This window comes from Cynocephalus volans, chromosome 4 (genome assembly GCF_027409185.1).
Source record: "Cynocephalus volans isolate mCynVol1 chromosome 4, mCynVol1.pri, whole genome shotgun sequence".
NCBI lineage: Eukaryota > Metazoa > Chordata > Mammalia > Dermoptera > Cynocephalidae > Cynocephalus > Cynocephalus volans.
Genome location: NC_084463.1, coordinates 123341749 through 123362719, shown reverse-complemented (window position 1 = coordinate 123362719; position 20971 = coordinate 123341749). Strand labels below are relative to the sequence as shown.

At 34.9% G+C, this 20971-nt stretch overlaps 1 protein-coding gene across 1 annotated transcript; it reads right to left on the bottom strand.

Moving 5' to 3' along the window:
- Positions 1–700: 700 nt before the first annotated feature.
- Positions 701–2633, bottom strand: LOC134376419 (zinc finger protein 875-like). Its single transcript, XM_063094980.1, is given in 3 exon segments — positions 701–843; positions 846–1052; positions 1055–2633. Coding segments are annotated over 3 exon segments (1929 nt in total).
- Positions 2634–20971: the final 18338 nt, after the last annotated feature.

Below are 20971 nucleotides of genomic sequence, written 5' to 3'. Positions count from 1 at the left end.
AGGCCTATGGTGTCATTTTGTCCCAGTATTAACAGTCAGCTTTCGTAAACTGACGTACACCAAGTTGCTTCCCGGTAAAGTTATTATTTTCCCTTTGTAATTGTGTAGTTTGAGTTTTCTGAGAAAGAAGAGAGGATTAGATGTGAAAGAGGTTATAGCAGAAACCACATTTGAGAAAAAAATGTGAAGAGGGGATCAGAGAAGGGAGCAATACCCATCAGACCTAGACATGAAAGAGATGGGGAGGGAAGGAAGGTTGGATAAGAGGTCTCTCAGCTACAGCACAGTGCATGAAATGTTTGGCCAAACCAGTGAGGGGGTCCTGGAGACAAAGCTGCCCTTAAAGGGGTCCAAGTCTTGTAGGATCAAATAATTCTTTGTTGTGGGGAGCTGTCCTGTGCATGACAGGATGAGTAGCATGGTCCTTGGCTACCCACTAGATGCCAGTAATGAATCCCAGTTGTCACACACAAAAAATGTCTTTAGACATCAACGAATGTCACCCTGGGAGTGGGTAAACTGCTTCTAGTTGAGAGCCATTGTCCTGTACATGTTGGTCTTCTGTCCTCTGATGAGGGTTAACATATATCTGAAGTCCACCCTTTGCACACATGAGATTCTCCCTACGATTGTCTTTTTCCTGCATGATGAAGTGTGACATTGCTAAAGCCTTGCCTACACTGACTGAAATAAAGCTTCCCTATAAGTGTGTCCTCTGGTGTCTAATTAAGTGTGACTTCAGCCTAAAGCCTTCTCCACACTTACTGCAAACATAAGGCTTCTCTCCCGAATGTGTTCTCTGATGTGTGATGAGGGTTGACTTATCACTAAAGCCCCGCTCCACTCTCTGCATATGTAAGGCTTCTCTCCTGAATGTGTCCTCTGATGTCTCAAGAGGGCTGACTTCTGGCTAAAGCCTTGTCCACAATCCCTGCACCCAAAGGGCTTCTCCCTTGAGTGGGCCATCTTGTGCCTGACTAGATTTGCTTTCTGACTGAAGCCTTGCTCACACTCTGTACAAACAAAAGCCTTCTCCCCAGAGTGTGTTCTTGATGACTGATGAGGTGTGACCTCTGTCTAAAGCCTCGCCCACATTTCTTGCACACAAAAGGCTTCTCACCTGAGTGTGTCCTCTGATGTGTAATGAGAGTTGACTTATGTCTAAAGCCTCACCCACATTCTCTGCACAGGTAAGGCTTCTCTCCGGAGTGTGTTCTCTGGTGTGTAATGAGAGCTGACTTAACACTAAACCCTCGCCCACACTCCAGACATGTATATGGGTTCTCCCTGGAGTGTGTCCTCTGGTGTGTGGTAAGGTTTGACTTATCACTAAAACCTCGCCCACACTCCTGGCACACAAAAGGCTTCTCTCCTGAGTGTGTCCTCTTGTGTTTAAGGAGATATGATTTCTGACTAAAGCTCCTGCCACATTCACTGCACAAATGAAGATTCTCCCCTGAATGAACTCTCTGGTGTTTGCTGAGAGTTGATTTGTCTCTAAAGAGCCTCCCACAGTCTCTCCACATATATGACTTCTCCCATGAGTGGGTCTTCTGGTGTGTGATTAGGTTTGACTTATCCCTAAAGCCTCGCCCACACTGCCTGCACACAAAGGGCTTCTCTCCTGAGTGTGTCCTAAGGTGTCTAATGAGGGTTGACTTCTGGCTGAAGCTTCGGCCACACTCCTCGCATGCAAAGGGCTTCTCCCCAGAGTGTGCCATATTGTGTGTGATCAGGTTTAACTTCTGGCTAAAAGCTTGCCCACACTCTGTGCAGAGATAAGGCTTTTCCCCCATATGTGATCTCCTGTGTGTGACGAGGGCTGATTTATAGCTAAAGCTTCGGCCACACTCACTGCAAATATAAGGCTTTCTCCCTGAGAGAGTCCTCTGCTGACTAAAGAGGACTGACTTCTGGTCAAAGCCTAGCCCACAATTTCCACAATTGACTACTTCAAACCCTGATATTTCTACACACTTTAATACTTTGCTTGTTTTTACAGGGCTTGCCTTCTCAGCTGAACTGAGCTTTATTTCCACCACCGTGGTGCCTTCACTAGAGCTTATCAGCTGTCCTTCTGGTGGGCTAGAGAGGGTCCTTGAGTTAACTCTTTCTCTTGTGTTCTCCCCAAAAGATCTGGTGCCATTTTCTCTGTTTTGGCCTTCCACTCTGTCATTCCAGAAGCTTTGATATGAGAGTGGTGGCTGCTGCTGTTTCTGATCTATTGGGCATAGATCTCCTATCTGGAGAGTTCTTGCAGACAAGCTTGGGCTGACTTGAAGGTGATGATCAGGTGGCACACACTGGCATAATTGCTGTTTGCAGAAGGCCAGAGGAGAGGAGGAATAGGGTTGAATTTCTGGCTTTGTATCTACTGAACTAGGGCTGGGCAGACATTGTCTCTCCTCTTTCCAGAGTTCCTTCTCCCTCTCCAGCAGAATAACCAGTGTTGGTTTGGAAAACGGAATTCCCAAGGAGACTAGGTTTCTATAGTTTTCCAGCATCACATCCCTGTACAGGGTCCTCTGAACAGGGCTCAATAGCGCCCACTCTTCCTGGGTGAAGTCCACAGACACATCACGAAATAACAAGAATGCCTTTTCTTTCCTTGCTCTCAGAAGCCCCAAGGCCATCTTTCTGTTCTCTTGAGTGGTTTTCCTAGAGAAAGATGAAATCTTAGATTCTCGCACCCTTGGCTCCTGTTTTGTAGCAGAAGATCCACACCTAGGGTTGAGTTCACGCCGTGCAGCTCCTACTGCTTGTCACTGACAGGGAGGCTAAAGCTGGTGGGGACACGGGCATGATGTCTGTCCCATAGCCAATAGAAGAACAGTAGGGGATGATGGGTCGGAGGCAGCCTGCTATATCGCCTATCTTTCTTTTAGAAGTTAAATATTTTAACTTTTACTTTAAGGCTATAATTCATCTCAATGTTTTTGTCTATGGTGCACGCTAGAGGTCAGCTTACTCTTTTCCATACAGAAATCATGTTGTTCCAACAACATCTGTTAAAGAGATTTTTCTTTTCTCTTTGAATTGCATTGTCACTTTTGTAATTACTTGAAGTTGACACGACAAGCAAACAGAAAGGACATTGTTGGGGGGGAGGAGAGGAAGGAGGGAGGGAGGTTTTGGTAAGGGGCAACAATAATCAACCACAATGTATATCGACAAAATAAAATTTAAAAAAAAAATTTTTTTTTAAATTAAAAAAAAAAAACTGATGGATTGCTTAAGTGTGAGACTATTTCTTGATTCTATTCTGATCTCTGCTCTATTCTGTTAGCTTGTGATGTTGTCTGTATTTGAGCTGGGAGAGTGGGCTGCAGTTTTAAGTGTGTTTGCTCAGTCACCAGATTCAATTCCATAAAGTCCTGGAATTCAATAATTTGGAGAATACTTGAGACCAGATGAGTTCTCTTTACTTCCCAGGCGTTTATCAACTGTTTCTTTCTCAGATAAACTCCAGGTCCACAGTAGGGTCGGGTGAGAGGTATAATTCTTAGCTGAGCTGGGGTTCTTCTAATCTACAGTCCATCCCACCAGCTGCCACTGTCCTCAGTCCTGCCATGGTAATCTGAACCCAAACCTGGCAATGACGCCCAGATGGAAGTAGGTCTTGCTGTCCTCTTTCTCCAGGTCTTGTTTCTCTCTGAAATTTACTTCATTTAGCTTCCTTGAATCCACCACTTTTCTGTACCCTCCTAAAAGAGTACGGTTTCTATTTTATTTTGTTTGTTCTTGTTGTTACCATTGGAACAAATGTTTTTTTCTGTTCTTTTATACTCAAATTGGCAGCCAAACAACTCCTAGTAAGGCAGAAATGAAGGGAAGGTTTAGAATTGTTTGTAAAAAAAGAACTAGCATTTTTATCTTTCATACTACCAATTCCCTTATCTTCTCCTTATTATGGCTGCCACTAATTGGCTAGTTTTTGTCTTTAGCTATTAGAATTTCCTCTTATGCCTTTACAACCATTTAAACTTTAACTTTTGCAACATTATTCTAGAATAAAATGTCAAAGTTAAACCTTCCTTTTGTGAAACAGAAAAAAAGAAAAAAAGAAAAAGAAAGGTCCATATCATGATCAAAATAACAGGAGTCACCTTACTAATTATTTTCTCCTCATTTTTTATTTGACTACTTGGTATGTTATCCAAAAAGGCTTTCTCACTGACCCCTGAAAAAGTCACCTTCAGCAACAGAAGATGAGGAACACAAAGGGCTGAAATTTGTTTGTTATTTCTCAATTAAAAATAAGCAGGATTTAAATGGAAAAGAGAGTGGTGAATACAACATAACGTGCAGAAATGATTTTTTTTTTAAGTAAGTTGGAGAAATTGTCTCTATTGGTTTAAGTGATGTGGTGAGACTTAAAATAACTCAAAAAAATAACAGCAACGACATTTAATTTACACCTGATACTGGCTATTGATTCACACATAAGCTTCAGTCATGAATTCTAACTGACGGCACTTGTACACGCAGTGAAATACAGCTTCGCTGAACGTTGAAAACAGTTTTTATTTTTTTCAAGAACAGCATTCACTGTCACTCTCCCACAGTGTTATAAGTCATAAAAGTCAAGTGAATAGAAATTTTAAAAGTGAAAAAGTCTCTTCATTTGGGTTCCCTCCTTTTTGCTTATCTACTCATGGTTGCATTCCCCTTGCAATGTTTCAGCATTCAGACCACATAGGAGGAATATCTAAGTGACAACACTATTCACACTGAGAGGCATAATTAAATAATAATAACGAGGAATTGTCTTTATGTTCTATATAGGGACCAGCTAGTTAGCATTCTTAGTGTTGAATACAGAGAAGATCATTCAAAAAACTGAATGCCTACTCTACAATCCTAGAGTAATATATTTTTAAAAGTATATTCTCAGCATTTGACAAAGTTAAAATAAAGCAGAGACTATAAACATCCACAATAAGTACTAAATTTTTACCTTTCCGAAATGTAAAATTTGGAGGCTCAAGGGGCCAAGCTCATTTTGGAACAGCACTTATTTTGTAGAAGAAAGTAATTAATGTAAAGATGAAACATTATATAGGAAAGCTAGCAAAAGAAACAAGCAAAGCCCCCAATTTTCAAGAGATTTATAGAATTGAAATAAGTTCAGTCTCGTGCAACATGGTTTTTTTACACACCAGTGTTAAACAAGTTTCAAATAGGAGTAGAGAAATAAAGGGAGTTCTGTGCTCCAATCAGTTTGAGGATCATTTGTCTAATTAACCTTATACATGTATCTGTATTAATAGATCTTCTCAGATACTTCAGTATGGCTAAGATCACTCTGAATCTCCAAGATAGGGATACTGGATGGAAATTTTGCAAAAATTTGATCAGGAAATCATTTTCCCAAGATTATGAGACTATTGAGCTCAAAAACATGCTTTTAAAAATTCTGGCCTAATTTCAATACAACTTCTGTTTGTCTTTCTTTCTTTCTTTATAAGCACAATAAGATCTGGTGTTCCTTTTTTCCATAAAGAAAACAAAACGTCCAAAAGGAAATGCTTTATTGCATTCATAGCTCTTGGAAATTTTGATGAAAATTGAAACATTTATTTGATAATAGGTAACCAGAGTAACTCAAGATTTATAGAGAAAACTGTAAAGTAGAGCATTCATAAGAGATTCGTCTTTATTCTTGGCTAGTGGTCATAGGAGGTAAATTCCTACGTAGTGGCATTTTCTTCTCATGTTTCTTAACTGCAACATACTTCATACCCTTGTCAGGGTGGTAGTTGTCTGTTGTTCTTGTTATTGGTGTCGATGTGTGCATATGCATGTATTTGTGTGTTGTAAGTTTTAGAACCTCTGATGAATCTAAACTGTGAATTCCACAAGGGGAAAAAAAAAAAAACAACACAGTTATTACAACTTTTGTTTTCTAGACCAGTAAATGTGCCTGTGACACTAACAGAAGCTTAAAAATACACAGTATCTGAACTGCCTCATTTAACTCCTTTTCAACTCAGTAACTTTGCATCTTACAGTTTGCCAGATCATTTTCTCATCGTACAACTAAATAAATATTAAGTACATAACATGAGCAGGTGATAGGCTAAGTGCTAAAGAGTCTTCTATTATCCCTGTCCATTCATCAATAAGTTCAAAAAATTGGAGCACAGTTTATTTACTAATATGGAGGTAGCTTGAATTTAGTAACTTTAATTAAGAAGCGTAAGCAAGTGTGAGAAAGCTACTACTGCAATGGCACTTAGACTACTGAAGGCTTTCTCCTTGATCAAAAGAAATTAAGACATTTATTCACCCTTAACCACCTAGACAGCAATGTTTCAGAGGTGTAATTGAAGAATGGATAGAGGCTAGTGATTTTCTTTTCAGCAAATGCATGTCAATTTCAGCAAAAGTCTTAGGGATTAAATATAAAAAGTGACTTATAAATATCTCAGGTACCAGAGGACATATCCTCTGCCACACCAGAATTTTGGGGGACTGTGGTGGTCAGTGGTGGGTCTTGGGATAAAGATAAGACCATGTCAGAGATGAGGAAAGTGTATGGGGAAGGTGGAAGTAGATAGAGATAGATTAAATCATAAAAGAATAAAAGAAGTTGGCAGTTCTTATTCAGTCTACAGAGTGACTGGAATTTATATAGGATCTACTAAAATAAGGGCAGGGATTTAGTCTTGCTAAGTTTTTTAGTTTTATCTCCAGTGCTTAGAATGTATAATTCATGGTAGGCACCACACACACACACACACACACACACACATACACACACACATGGGTACTCCAAAAAGTTCACAGAAAATTCATATTATCTTTTAATAGTATTTTTCCATGAACTTTTTGAAATACCTTTGTGTGTGTGTTTTGTGTATTTATATATGTAATGAATAAATAAATACAAAGACAGTGAGAAAAAATGTAAAATTTAGGCTACAATTTAGGGCCTGGAGGGGTTTAACGGGAAGTAGTCTTTTCTTTGCTTTTTTATAATGTTAAAGGGCAAATAAGATTTCTCAAGAAAGCATTTCATAGTGTTTCTCTTGTTAAGGTTCCTCATCTCACTCTTTACCTACAAAGTTGATGTGTATGATGTTTGGGGGAAGTTGTGCAGCTTATGCCATGTTTTGTCCCCTTCCACGTCAGGTTTTATCTGAAGACTTCATCTGAATCATATCACTAGGAGGATGTCATATTGGCCAAAATTCTGCCATCCAAATAAGCTCAATATAAAATTATGTTTGTTTAGGACCATGCAAATCAAACCTTGAAAGAAGAAAATGGGTCTCAGTCCCCTTAACAGCTAAGACAGCATGACATTAAGGCTCACATACTAAGAACAGTGCATCAGCAAAGGAATAACGTTTAATAATATTTAAGTATTAGCCATAGGCATCCTGGGAAAAGAAACTTGGAACATCAATGTGTGGTATCTTTGATGTGAAATCTGTTCTAAAATTTCTATAAATATAATATAATGTTATGTGTGCATGCTTGTGTGTGTATGTGTTGGGTGTGTGTATGTTTATAGTATGAGGTAGATACTATCATTTTTTCCCATCTGAAGAATGAAGAACTGAAGCAGTGAGGTTACTAGGGTAAAAGAAATAGCTAAGGATTAAAAAAAAAAAAAAAAAAAAAAAAAGAGCAATCTGTTCCCAGTGTCTGGGCCATCATCAATGTAATGTACCATGCCTCCTAACATAAACCCTCTAATCTGAGTCCAGAACACTAAATAAGAAGAAGCTGAGTCCATAAGTAGAGTGGAAAAGAAGAAGACGGAGTAAGCCATTTCCTAACAATCAACGCAGAAATTACAATTTGATTATGTGGGTTTTTTTTAACTTTGAAATAATATAATAGTCCTATACCTGTAAGAATAAACAGACTAAACACAGTGAGTGCCTTTTAAGGAGGTTGATTTAAAAATTATTCTTTCAACGATAAAGGAAGAGCAGAAATTGAGGATGGAAGATAGACATGGGTCAGCCACAGTGGGTTCCGTGAAAGCAAACTCAGTGCGATTCTTCGTGACACTATTGGCCTCTTGCCCCTTGGTCCAGTCGGAGAAATGGCCACAGATGGTTGCCCCTGTCAAATACTCTCTCCTGCTCACTCCATGTCACCTATAAATCTACAGGAAGGATTTGCATAGGATCATGCATCCCTTTTCAACTTCCTCATAATTGAATAAATAGATTTTTAAAAAATTAATATCTTGTAAGTTGACTGACATAAAATATATGGAGATGCAAGAAAACATATATACCTTACCATAGCAACAGCATCAAAACCAGAACACATACATTATCAATCTGCTTACCTAGTCAGAAAACATACATTTTTGCTAGAATTGTCTTATGTATATTATTCCTGAACTTAATATGAAACACACTACCAATCACATATACTATTTTTGGATACCATTTGCAAGGTTTTAGGAGAAAACATGAGTAAACTAACATTTATTGGGTCCTATTATTTGCAAAAAATATAATAAATTTTTAAACGTAAGTTAAACAGTTCTTTAAATATACAAAAAAGAAAAAATAAAACTGATGAAAATTTTTTTAAAAAGGTTTTCAGTTTTATATCTCCAATTTCTAAAAATTCTACAACTAAATCTTTATAATAAAATGCCAGATATATCTCCCTGTAAACTATAGCTTCAGTCTACATGTAGTTCTATCTCACTAATCTGTCCTCTTACAGAAAACAATCCCAGGATTAAAATGAGAAAAAAATCCTGTTGGAAATTTTGTGGACTGTCAGCCTCCAACACAGTTGGAAAAATATTTGAGAAAAGTATTTTTTAAACTCTCTAATAGGCTATAATTAGAATCTGTGAAACAACCAACATTTTATAAGCTAGCAAGATTCTTGATGAATATTACATGAATTATTGTATAGGTGTTTGAGAAACATATGATTTACTTCTCCCAAATTAAAGTAATGAAAAAGCATTAATAAAATAATGGTTCGACTCAGTAAAATACACTCTCAGCATGGTTTACAGAGGGCAGTAGTGGGATATGACTCTGTTCCCCTTTACTAAGATGATGGGTACAATGTGAGCAAGATACTTCACTTCTCTAAACCTCAGTTCTTCATCCCTGAAGTGGAGAAAATAATATCCCTACTTCATAGCACTGCTTCTTGGGAGAATTACATGAGGAACTAGACATGCACGTGCGCACACACACACACACACACACACACACACACACATAAAATAAATGACATGGATTACTAATACTCTTTTATTGTTCTTAGAATTATTAGTGCATCTCTTACCACTTTGATGAGATGTGTGGTCTAAAAACTACAAAACAAGTATACTTGAATTTTTTTAAAAAACCTCTTTTCTTAGCATTAAATAGCTAGAGTCATCCAATACGTCTCAATGGCAATTTGCCAATAAAAGAAATAAAAGACATTTTCTGCCCTTCTTAAAAAAAAAAAAAAAATGAAGCAAGGCTTTGTATACACAGCAGTCTCTCTCGCTGAGCTTTGTCTGAGCCAGGCAGCTCAGGAGTGAGGCAGACTAAAATCACCTAGAGTGTTGACACATTTAAAATTGGGCCCTGTGTAATTGTTTGACACATAGCTTCTGGGTAAAAACATTACCAAACTGAGGAGATTTCCACTTTTATTTTGCTTACTTTATATAGGGCAGTTAAATAATTAGTTTAAAAAAATTTTTATCAACAAGGAATTCTAGAGCAAATTCTACAAGACTTTCTGGAAAAAAGTACTTAGCATTTCTTATTTGCAATATATGGTAAATTGATGAACACATTTTTCTAATGAACGCTATTCAGTAAAAACAACGTAGAATAAAATAATATAAAACAATATAATTTGTTATAAAAGTCAAATTAAAGAAGCTCATTAAAATCTGTGCATCTTCCAAGGACGGATGGTATTGAATAAATTAGCTGAGTAACATATTTACACACCCTTAAAAACCATGCAAATTGTTTTTATCACCGAGATTCTTTTTCATTTTGAGAAGGAATTATATATATATATATATATATATAGCTTATATGTATTCAAATTAAGAGACTGTCTCATTGCATTAAACAAAGTACACTTATCACAGACAAACTTTCAGCCTATTTATTTGATATGGCTTTCAATGGGAAAGGAAAATGAATCTTCCCAGAATTGTAGGCAACAGAAGCACAACTGTTTTGCTTCTAATTATCTGATCTAGTAGTTTTGAATCAAATAGAAAAAGTATAAGCTGTATTGTCCTTAAGATGACAAGAATATAATAAAACCTAAAGTAAGTTCCATTTCATTAAGTTGGCTAGTCTTATAGAACAAAAGTGAGTAACTTTTAATACGTATACATAAACAAATGTGTTATATTTTGCATAATTAACACCAGGGGATGTATGACAGCTTAAATTGTACTAAACAGACATAAAATTGAAACAACTAAACTATCTTGTTGCTTCTTTTAAATATTATAAAATGTCTATTCAGAAAATCTATCGCCAGTTTTTTAATAATTTAATTTATTAATTTACTTGTATTTATTGAATTCCTACAATATGTCAATCGCTATGCTAAATGATACAAACATAACTGTGAGGAATAGCACATGCCTCTTTACTGAGATCCTTCTTTGTAACCAATTTTGCAGCAAATTTCTGAGAATTTGGATATAGAGTATTTATATGTGCATATATATACTGATATATTTAGAATCTGTCTCTGTTGGGATATAAGACTATTGACTGCTTCCAGAAATGATCCTTAAACATTAGGAGTGGCTTACATAAATACAGATAATAGATTTCTAAACTTTAACATGAGCTTGAGAGGTTCTAGTTTTTGTTTAAATAAAATAAATTGGTTTTAGAATTGACCACTAATTGACGTAATTTCTTTATTTTTTTTACAGAAAATAACATAAGTCGATTTTCTAAATTGCCGTATTCCTAACAAACAAGTGATTTTCTTTTTAATGTATTTATCTGCAGTGGGAATGTATTTAGCTAACTTAATTTCACATAAACTCTATTTCCTTCTTAGCATACTTTATTAATTTATCATGTAAATTCCTCAATATTCAGACAAGGGCCAAGAAAAACAAGTAATTCCCAATGGTAACACAGTCATTTCAATTACCACCATGATTCAGGGTTGTTTAAAGTCAGGAAAATGAGTTTGTAGGGCAAAAGAATCAAATGCTAACACAGGAAGCAATCTGAGCATTTACAGTAAATCTGCTCATAGAATTCTACGGAAATATACATGAATGTCCTTCCTACATAAAGATGGGAGTAAAGACAGTAATATATCAACATTGTGAAAGTGGTCTTAGACTTTACCAAGAACATAAAATATAGGGTCCCTTACATCTACATAGCATATATATCTCATTCTTGATATTTCACACTGTTCTCTGACAGTTAAATTACAGTTTAGTCACATAGGGTCAACATGGCAAATCAAAATATTATAAAAGTTTTCAATTACCAGGGGAATAAATATAAAAAAGAGAAGTCTTTCACATCTTGTTTATGACCCACAATATTTATATAACTTTCCCCTACTATTTCATATCCTGTTGAAACACTGACATTGTGACATTTATCAAATTCACAAAATAGTCATTTACCGCATTCTGTTCTATTTTAATCTATCTGATATTTTTCATGAGCCTGAGGCCACAGAATCTAAGGGATATTCTATAAGGTAGTGATTATTTGCCCTGGGTTAGATATTAGAAAACCTGGGTTTGAATTCTAGCTCTTCTTTCTTTTATAAATATGATGTAGATTTCTTTTTGCTATCAGATACAGTTGCTTCTTTCTATTTTAATGCAAGAATATTAATTTTGCTGTACTAGAAAAGTGCTTAGCTAAAAAGCTGTATTTCCCAGACTCCTTTGCAATCAAATTTGACTATTGATATAGTTCTGGCTGATGACACATAAATGAAAGTTTTTCAGAAGAGTTTGAGGAAGCATATTAATATGAGGACAGTGTCTCAGGGGATAAGAAACTGCTGACTTCCATTCTGTCCCTTTTTCTATGTGAAAAGAGAAAAACTGGATGCTGGAGTTCAAGTGGCCCCTACCTCCCCTTTTTTTAACTATAAAACAATAGGCACATAGTACCGATAGACAGGTTTTTAGTTGTAAATCTGGAAAAAAACTGAGGCATGGCTTAAACAACAGTTTATTTGAGCCAAATTAAGTGACTGCAGCCTGGAAGGCACTTCCAAGTTACCTTGAGAAGTGCTCCAGAAAAACAAAAGTTGGGCTTATAAACGGAAAAGTACCATCAGAAGGGGAGGTGGTTACGAAATTGTTTGTTATGATTGGTGCTAGCATCTTTAAGTAGTCTTGGCAGTAAAGGATTGGTGGTAACAATCTGTGAGACAACCCTCAGTTAGAAATTCTTCATATTGACTGGAAGTTTGTGGAGCAACAGTCAACAGATGGTCAGCAGACAGAAGGTTGGCAGATATTGGTTATTATTCTCCCAGGAGTTTGTGACCCTTGTGGTTGGTTTTAAAAAGTTTAAAAGTTTAGGGTGTGTTCGGATATGATTGATTTTATGAGTTCAAGAGTTCAGGGTGCCTTGGATGTACATACCTGAAGCTCAAGTTAAAATGGCCTTCCAACTCCATTTTAGGTGCTTGACCAGACTGACACTATTTTTTTTCATCATTAGAAATATCAAAGTCCAAAATCGTGATTTTTATTATGGACCCACTATTCTAGTCTTAAGATGCTTACTTTCAGACTTTTCTTTATGTGATAAAAATGAAATTTTTAGTTGGTTTATGTTACTATTTATTTGGTTTATTCTTTTTAGATGAATGCATTTGCTAATTAATTCGTTAGCTTCACCATCATGGATATAATATTAATTTAGTCTGAACCTCAGCCCAATATTGAAAAATCATCATTCATTAAATAGGTCTATCAGTAATTATTTCAATAAGAGAGAATCAATTAAAACCATTGAGATAGAGGACTTATCACTGACAAAGACTGTGCAGTCAATAAACCATACTGTTATGTGCTATGTGAGAGGAAGAGCCTTTTCATTCTTTTTCTTCTTTTTAAAAAAAATTTTCCACTTGATATGTTACACCTAAGAAAAAAATAAAGCAATCAAGTATTTAATTATTTGATTTTAAGATAAATATAATCATGTGTCTTTACATGTCTTTTTCATTCTTAAACTTAACTAATCTATTTTGTAATTGCTCTAAATAATCATAAGTTATATAAATTATAAGTACAGTTAGTACAGTTATCTTCCTGGGTGAATATCAGCAGGTATGCATGATACACTGCTTTTAAAGTTTGTTTTCCCAAAACTTGCTCTGATTTCAAGCTTTTGAGAAATCCCCTAGGTACTACTGTTTATCTCAAAACATGAGAAAAAAATCTCTTTGAAGTGGGATAAACTGATTCGCTCAATAAAGTAAAAAAGTAAAAAAAAAAAAAAGGAAAGAAAGAAAAAAAGGAAAGAGGGAAAAAAAAGAAAAAAGATTGAGTATCACTTGAGTTCTCATACTTCTAAATTGATGTTTTGCTTCTTCTAAGACTCTAGGAAGGCACAAGTAAGGTAAATTTAGACAGCATCTGAATTGTTTCAAATAAACCAATAATTGAAAGGCATTACTATAGCAAATTTATTAATGATTTGAAGAGACTCTTTCAAAGAAATAAATTATTCAAACTGCCAAAAAAAAAGCATGCATCTTGCATGCTCTTTGAAAAGATGCATCATTATTCGTTGCTTTCAATATGTGTTTTCTCAATTTGAGTCAGCAATTTCTGGTGAGTTAATATACAATTAATTTATGTTAAGTAATTTTTGTTTCATTTACATTTCAAAGGATGAATAGAATTTTCAAATAGATGTTTATTACAATCTTAATATATAACACTTTAATCCATCCCTCTGTGCGGATAATTAATCAACTACTTGACAAATTACACTTACTAATATTTTCTCCTATTTCTACTGTGCCAGTTCTTTCCAGATTCACTCAAAAAATTATCTATTATTCATCATAAAATAAAATTATTTGCCTGATTTATTTAGCTGAGTTGTTTTCATGTTTGATTTTTACATTTTTAATTGTCACATTGTCAATTACTTCTAAACAATAATTGTTGACATTGACAATCAGACACAGACTTATTCACATGTGTATTCTCCTTACCAAATTCTTACAAAAATTTCCCAAACTTACACTTTTCTCTTCTCATTTGGATACCCATTACACAGAATCTAAAATATGTCACTACAAATTTTATAATATAAAATAGCAGTATTGAATTACAGAAAAAAAGAAAAACTAGTACTGAGTGAAATGTGAGTTGAGAGATTTCTAAAATATACATATACATATATATATATATATATATATATATATATATATATATATAAATCAAAAGATATGATGTATCTGCTTAACTAAAACTAGGGATGGGGGAACTGAAGATTTCTTCAGCCTAAATTGAAGTTCAATTTTTTAATCATTTATTCACTTAAAAATATTTAGAAAATGCTAGGCACATATATGGTATGTGATTAGCCTGTGAGAAACTTGAGTGAAGGGTCCTTGTCTCTTTGAGTCCTTTATCTCTATGTAGAAACTAAAGGAGCCCTATGGAGGAATGAAGGTGAAAAGATGGGTATAAAGGAGGTAGCATTCAGGCAGGGAAGGGCAAAAGAAGCAGTGGACAGAAGGAAAAGGAAGAAAGACAATGTGTCATTGTAACTAGAAGCATGGCTTGTGGCGGAAGATAGGTCTTATCTCCAAAGCTAACTCTTATATTTATGACCTATTCTTGGGCCTCATTTCCCTCATCTGAACAATGAGATTAATAGTATCTACTTCATAGAATCCTTGTGAGAAATATATGAAATCATTACTGCAAACTGTCTGGCACACAGTCTATACTTGATACATGATAATTTCTAATATCTGGATGAAAGTATCATAGGGATCTCCAGTTTTGAGGCCCTTTGGGATACTGGCTAAAGGAGTCAAGACCAAGCCAATTTTGTCTGACAAAGTGATGGAATTATGTGAACTCATAATTTTAAAATCTAGAATAATTCACATAAATTATAAAGCCAAAATAATGAGCTCTAATAGAGCAAGCAAAAATGCAAATTTAGGATGAAGAAGAAGTAACTAAAGTAGTTCCAAATAAATTCAGGACATGGTAGACAAAACTGAATGAAGTTAGAATGGATAAGAACGTTCAAGGGTCTGGAAGTCAGACTTTCCTTTTATTGTGTACTGACCAACCCCTCATCAAAACCCCGGGTTCTTCCTTGGCCAGAAGGATAAAGTTAAACTGCAAACTATCTGGGGACACGGGATGGGGAGTGGAATGATAAATATAGAAAGAAAAGCTTAAGACAAAATGACAGAAATTATTTAAGGCATTTGATTCTGACTTAGCAAAGAGTACTCTGTGCAGAGACACTATTGGTACCAAATATCAACTCTAATTTTTTGCAGGCTTTTTTGTTTGTTTTTGTTTTGTTTTGTTTTTCTTTTCCTCACAAGCCCAAGTCCACAAGAGACCAACAAGAGAGAAAAAAAAAAAAAGAAAGAAAAGAAAAGAAAACATAAAGGTCAAATTAAAACAAGAACATTTAGTTAAAGCTAAGAATATTCTGTGCAAAAAAAACTTTGGGAGAGATGCACAAGGATGTTGTAATGTTGTATCCTTGAACATCTCTATGAAAAACAAAAATGATGCATTTAATTGTGAGGTATATTAGCTCTATTACTAAACAAGAAATTAAACTCATATTAGCATTACAATATAAAACAGCCAAATTATAATAATACCTAATATTTCTCAAGCACCTACCTTTCCAAGCACTCTGGTAAGCCATGTAGATTTAACAAATTTATTTTGATTTTATGTTTTATTTATGTACTTATTTATTTATCTATCCAATTGACAAAAATTGTATATATTTATGGTGTACAACAAGATGTTTTGAAATATGTATATATCATGGAATGGTTAAAACAAGCTCATTAATATATGCATTGCTTCACATACTTATCATTTTTTTTTTGCAATGAGAACATTTAAAATCTACTCTCTTAGCTATTGTTTTTAAATTTAGTTACCATATTGCATAGTACATCTTTTGAACTTATTCCTTATTACTCATATCTAACTAAAATAAAATTTATTCTTTATCGATCTTCCATATAGACCCTTTTATAACTATTATTGCCTTTTCAAGTTTTTAAATAGAGATTTAGGTAAAATGCATAGTGAATAAATTGCAGAACTGAAATATTATCCCACTGAACCTGATGCCCAAAGCTGTCATCACCAAGCTAGGTTGCCTTTGTATGAATTAGAACCCTGGTTTATAATCCTTGTAAGAACCTTGAAGAAGAGCATAAATAGCAATATTCTTATTGGCTAGAAGAATACAATAGAATGTTTGTTTACATAAGGAGGAGAATAACGTAATCTTTTTTAATTCTTCATTTAAGAATAAGCCCTATTTATTATTCAAAAGTACTATAAAATGACACACTTGGAAATAATTGGGGATCTATTCTATGTATTTACTTCATTTTTGCCCCCCCCCATAATGCCATGGTGCTGTTTCTACTTACAAGACAGAAAATGGTGTCTGATATCTAAGGCTGAACCCCCTCAATTTCTGTAGCTTTCATGATATTGCAAAGGTACTTTTCTAGGAAAAATAAAAAAACCCAGCAAAATTAATTTTTCTTTTCATTCTTTTTTAAGAAAAGAAAGGAAAAAATCATTTTCTAAAACACCAAGTTTGAGATGCACACTATATTTTGTATCTCTGGACAAAGCAAAATTATACTTTAATTGAGCCATATGATCTCTCTCAGAATTAGCATGTTTGGAATATGAACTGTAAAGCACCAAGGACTCTTTCATCTGATATCCTTGGTGTGGATCAAACCAAGCTACCTCAGTATCTGGGATGCACACTTTAAATATGGTTTCTGCTTTCCTATGGCACCATCTTTGCAGTAAGAAAAGGGTATCATATGTGATGAACAGGATGGGTTAGAAAAATAGCACAACTTACTGTCTAGCTCTCTCCCCAAAATAGACGTTGTACTTGTGTACTTTAATCACTGGTCTTCCAAAGTCAAAATAAATTCCTATAAATGGCCTCTTAGAGGTAGTTTAGGAGAAGTACATCCTCACGGCAGAAAATGTTGGGTTATATAATTGTTTTGAACTGAATTGTGTCTTTCTAAAACTGGGTGATACACTGGAAGAGTTTTGGGTTTACACTAGCAAAAGCATAGATTGCCTTGAAGGTACTTTTGATAGAAATACAAATGATAAAGGTGATTCTGGTAAGGTGTCAGACAGAAAAAGAACATGCTATCAGAAACTGGAGGAAAGGTGTAACTTGTTATAAAGTGGCAAAGACCTTGGCTGAATTGTGTTCTAATGTTTAATGGAAGGCAGAATTTACAAGCAATGAAATTAGATATTTAGTAGACAATATTGTTAAGTGTTGAAGATACAGCTGAGCTTCTCCTTACTGCTTAAAGTATCACAAGAAAGAATTCTTTCCCGCCTGACTGCCTTTAAAGTGGGATGTCAGCTGTTTTCCTTCCTTAAACCTCAAGCTGAAACATCAGCTATTCCTGAGTCTTGAGCCTGCTGGCCTTCAGATGGGAACTGACACAACATCAACTTTCCTGCTTCTCAGGCCTTCAGACTCAAACTGGAACTAAACTGTCAGCTCTCCTGGTTCTCCAACAGCTGACTCACCCTGCAGATCTGGGGACTTGCCAGACTCCATTACTATCCAACCCAATTTCTTATAACAAATCTTTGATGTGTGTTCACAAACATGTACACACATATATAGATACATACGTATATATATTCATATGTATTACACACACATATACACACATACACATCTTAGTCCAGTTGAAGTTCTATAACAAACTATCACAGCTTGGGTGGCTTATAAACAAAAAACAAATTATTTTTCATAATTCTGGAGCCTGTGAAGTACCATATCAGAGTACTGGCAGATTTGGTGTCTGGTGAGGATCTGATTCCTCTTCATAGATGGTCATCATTTTTGCTGTGTCCTTACATACCAGAAAGGAGAGGGAACCCTACAGTCTCCATTATAAACACACCAATCTCATTCACGAGGGCTCCACCTTCATGAACTAATCACCTTCCTAAGGCCCCATTTTCTAATACCAGAACATTGGGGTTTAGGATTTCAAGATATGAATTTGGAGGGGACACAAACATTCTGACTATAGCAACATCCTATTGGTTCTATTTCTCTATAGAACTCTGACTAATACAAGAATATTACAAATGCAACATCTTGGGGTATTTCTAGATAACTGATGTTTACAGGAGTACCTTTTTTAACGCCCTTCACTTTACTGTGTTTCGCAGATATTATGTTTTTTACAAATTGAAGGTTTGTTGCGACCCTGTGTCCAGTGAGTCTATCAGCCTCATTTTTCCAACAGCATGTGCTCACTTCATGTCTCTGTGTCAGATTTTGGTAATTCTTGCAATATTACAATTTTTTATTATTGTATCTGTTTTGGTTATCTGTGATCAGTGATCTTTGATATTACTATTATAATTGTTTTGATCACAATGAGCTGAATCCATATAAGATGACAAACTTAATCAATAAATATTGTGCGTGTTCTGACTATTCCACCAACTGGTTGTTCCCCCATCTCTTTTTTTCTTTCTTCCAATATCTTTAATATGTTTAAAGAAATAAAGGTGGTAGGCTGAAACAATGAGTAAAGAGCAAAGACTATCAAAATTGACTCAGCAGATTTGAAAAAGAAACAAAATAGAACTTCTAAACCTAAACTTTTCCAGTTTCCTCTCTTGTAGCCATTTGCTAATATGCAGTTAAGTTATTGTTAATTACAGATGCCTAGCTCGACCATACACCAGTAGAACTATTTTTCCTATGTAGCTGTTTTGTATCCATTAACCAGTCTTTCACTACCCACTTCTCCCTCCTTTCCCCCAGTTCTGCTCTGTCCTGAAAGTTAAGCTTATTATTGTTTAACAAAAGTAATAGTATTAATATTGCTTCATATCAGTTTTTAACCACTCTAGAATTAATGTTCTGCAGACTTGAGTACTCTGTCAGCTATGTACATTTTAAAGAGCACATTTTTTAAATGAATTATTGGAGAGGCCATGAATATACATCTCTCAGATCTTCTACTGTTGACAGCATAAGTGACCATGCACCTCCTTTTTGTGCTCTGAATACTCCACCACATTAGCACCAAGGCTTTAACTAATGATGTTGGGTATTAGTGTAACCCTGATATGAATTAAGGAAGTAATGGATATTCCACCCTTTCTAATGTATATCTGCATAACTAGAATAAATGTTGAATTTTATTAAATGTCTTTTAAGCATCTGTGATTAAATTGTTTTTTCTCTTTGACATGCTGCCATCGAGTTATTTTAGAAAAAAAATTCATTCTGTTTAAAAAATTTATGTGTTCATATTATTTATTCTTTTACTGTGTTGTAAGTTTAAATTTGCTAATATTTTAAGATTTTCAATTTAAATTTATATTATGGCTTTGGATTTATTTTTATGAGAGTTTTGCTAGCTTTTTTTATATTCTACCCAATTTTACAACCAAGCTAATTCATAATATATGGGATTATTAATTCCTTAAAAGTACCAAAAAAAAAAATCATCTGTACTGGAAGGACTTTTAGAAATATTTATTAATTTTTCATAATTCCTGGTCAATTTATATATTCTACTCTTCTTTTAACCAATTCTAGAAATTCATATTTTTTCTAGCAACTTGATGATATGTTTGAGAATTTCATTCTTATAATTATAAATTGTTATATAGTTGTCTCACATTTTTATAATCCCCTATATTTATAATCCCCTATATTCTCTTCATATACTATTATGCATTTGTAATTTTAATTAATGCATACTTATTCTGATATAAAATTATTTTCTCCTCCCCCCAAATAAAGCCCATTAAATCAGAATTCCAAATTTTAAACTTTCCATGTGATTCTGTATCATGAGTGAAGTTCCATCATTCCCGCTAGGGGTTGGTTATATGTTCATCCCTAGTGCCCCAACAAACAGGATCTGTATGCATTGTCCTGGTCTGCCTCCTTCACTAGACAACTGTCTTGAAAGTAGGAATTGTGTCATTCCTTTTGTATACCCAGCACCTCCACAGTAACTCACTTACTGTAGGAGCTTAACATTAATCCTTTTCCTTAGGGTGAAGGCATGACATTGTTCACACTAAACATCAACCCTTATCTACCACATATTAATTTAATACGGATTTTTCCTTAGTCTCCTTGAAAGAAAAATTTTGAAGTTTCCTTACGTCTTTTTCAGGAGTAGAAAAGCCCTGGTTCTTGACTTTTATCCTATTCTTCTTATATTAGGATTTCATCTGTAGGATTCCAGAGCAGCCAGAAACCAAAATGCTTTAATCACCTGCTGGAAATTTAGCATGAAAAGAATGAATGTTAGTTTATTTTAGAGTAGACCTTCCTTCCACTTAGAATACCTGCCCCAAAACTTGTTCTCTCTAAGTAGGCAAAGAAAAAGACAAATTTTATATACAAGCCTTGAAACCTCTTACTATTTACACACACACACACACACACACACACACACACACACACACACACGCATGCATGCATGCTAGATTCTTGCCCATTTTTGGAGAGATTGATATTTTCTGACACTAACCATTCCTGCTTTCCTTTGTGTCAGACATTCCTTACTCCACTTTTCTGTAGTCATCATAGTCTTCCAGGACTTTATACTCTAAGGGATATTAAATCACCTGTCTCCACAACTTCACATGTAGGTTTCTTTTTACTAATGACTAAAAAAAGAAAAAAATAATAAAAATGTGAGTGCAAAATAAAAAAAA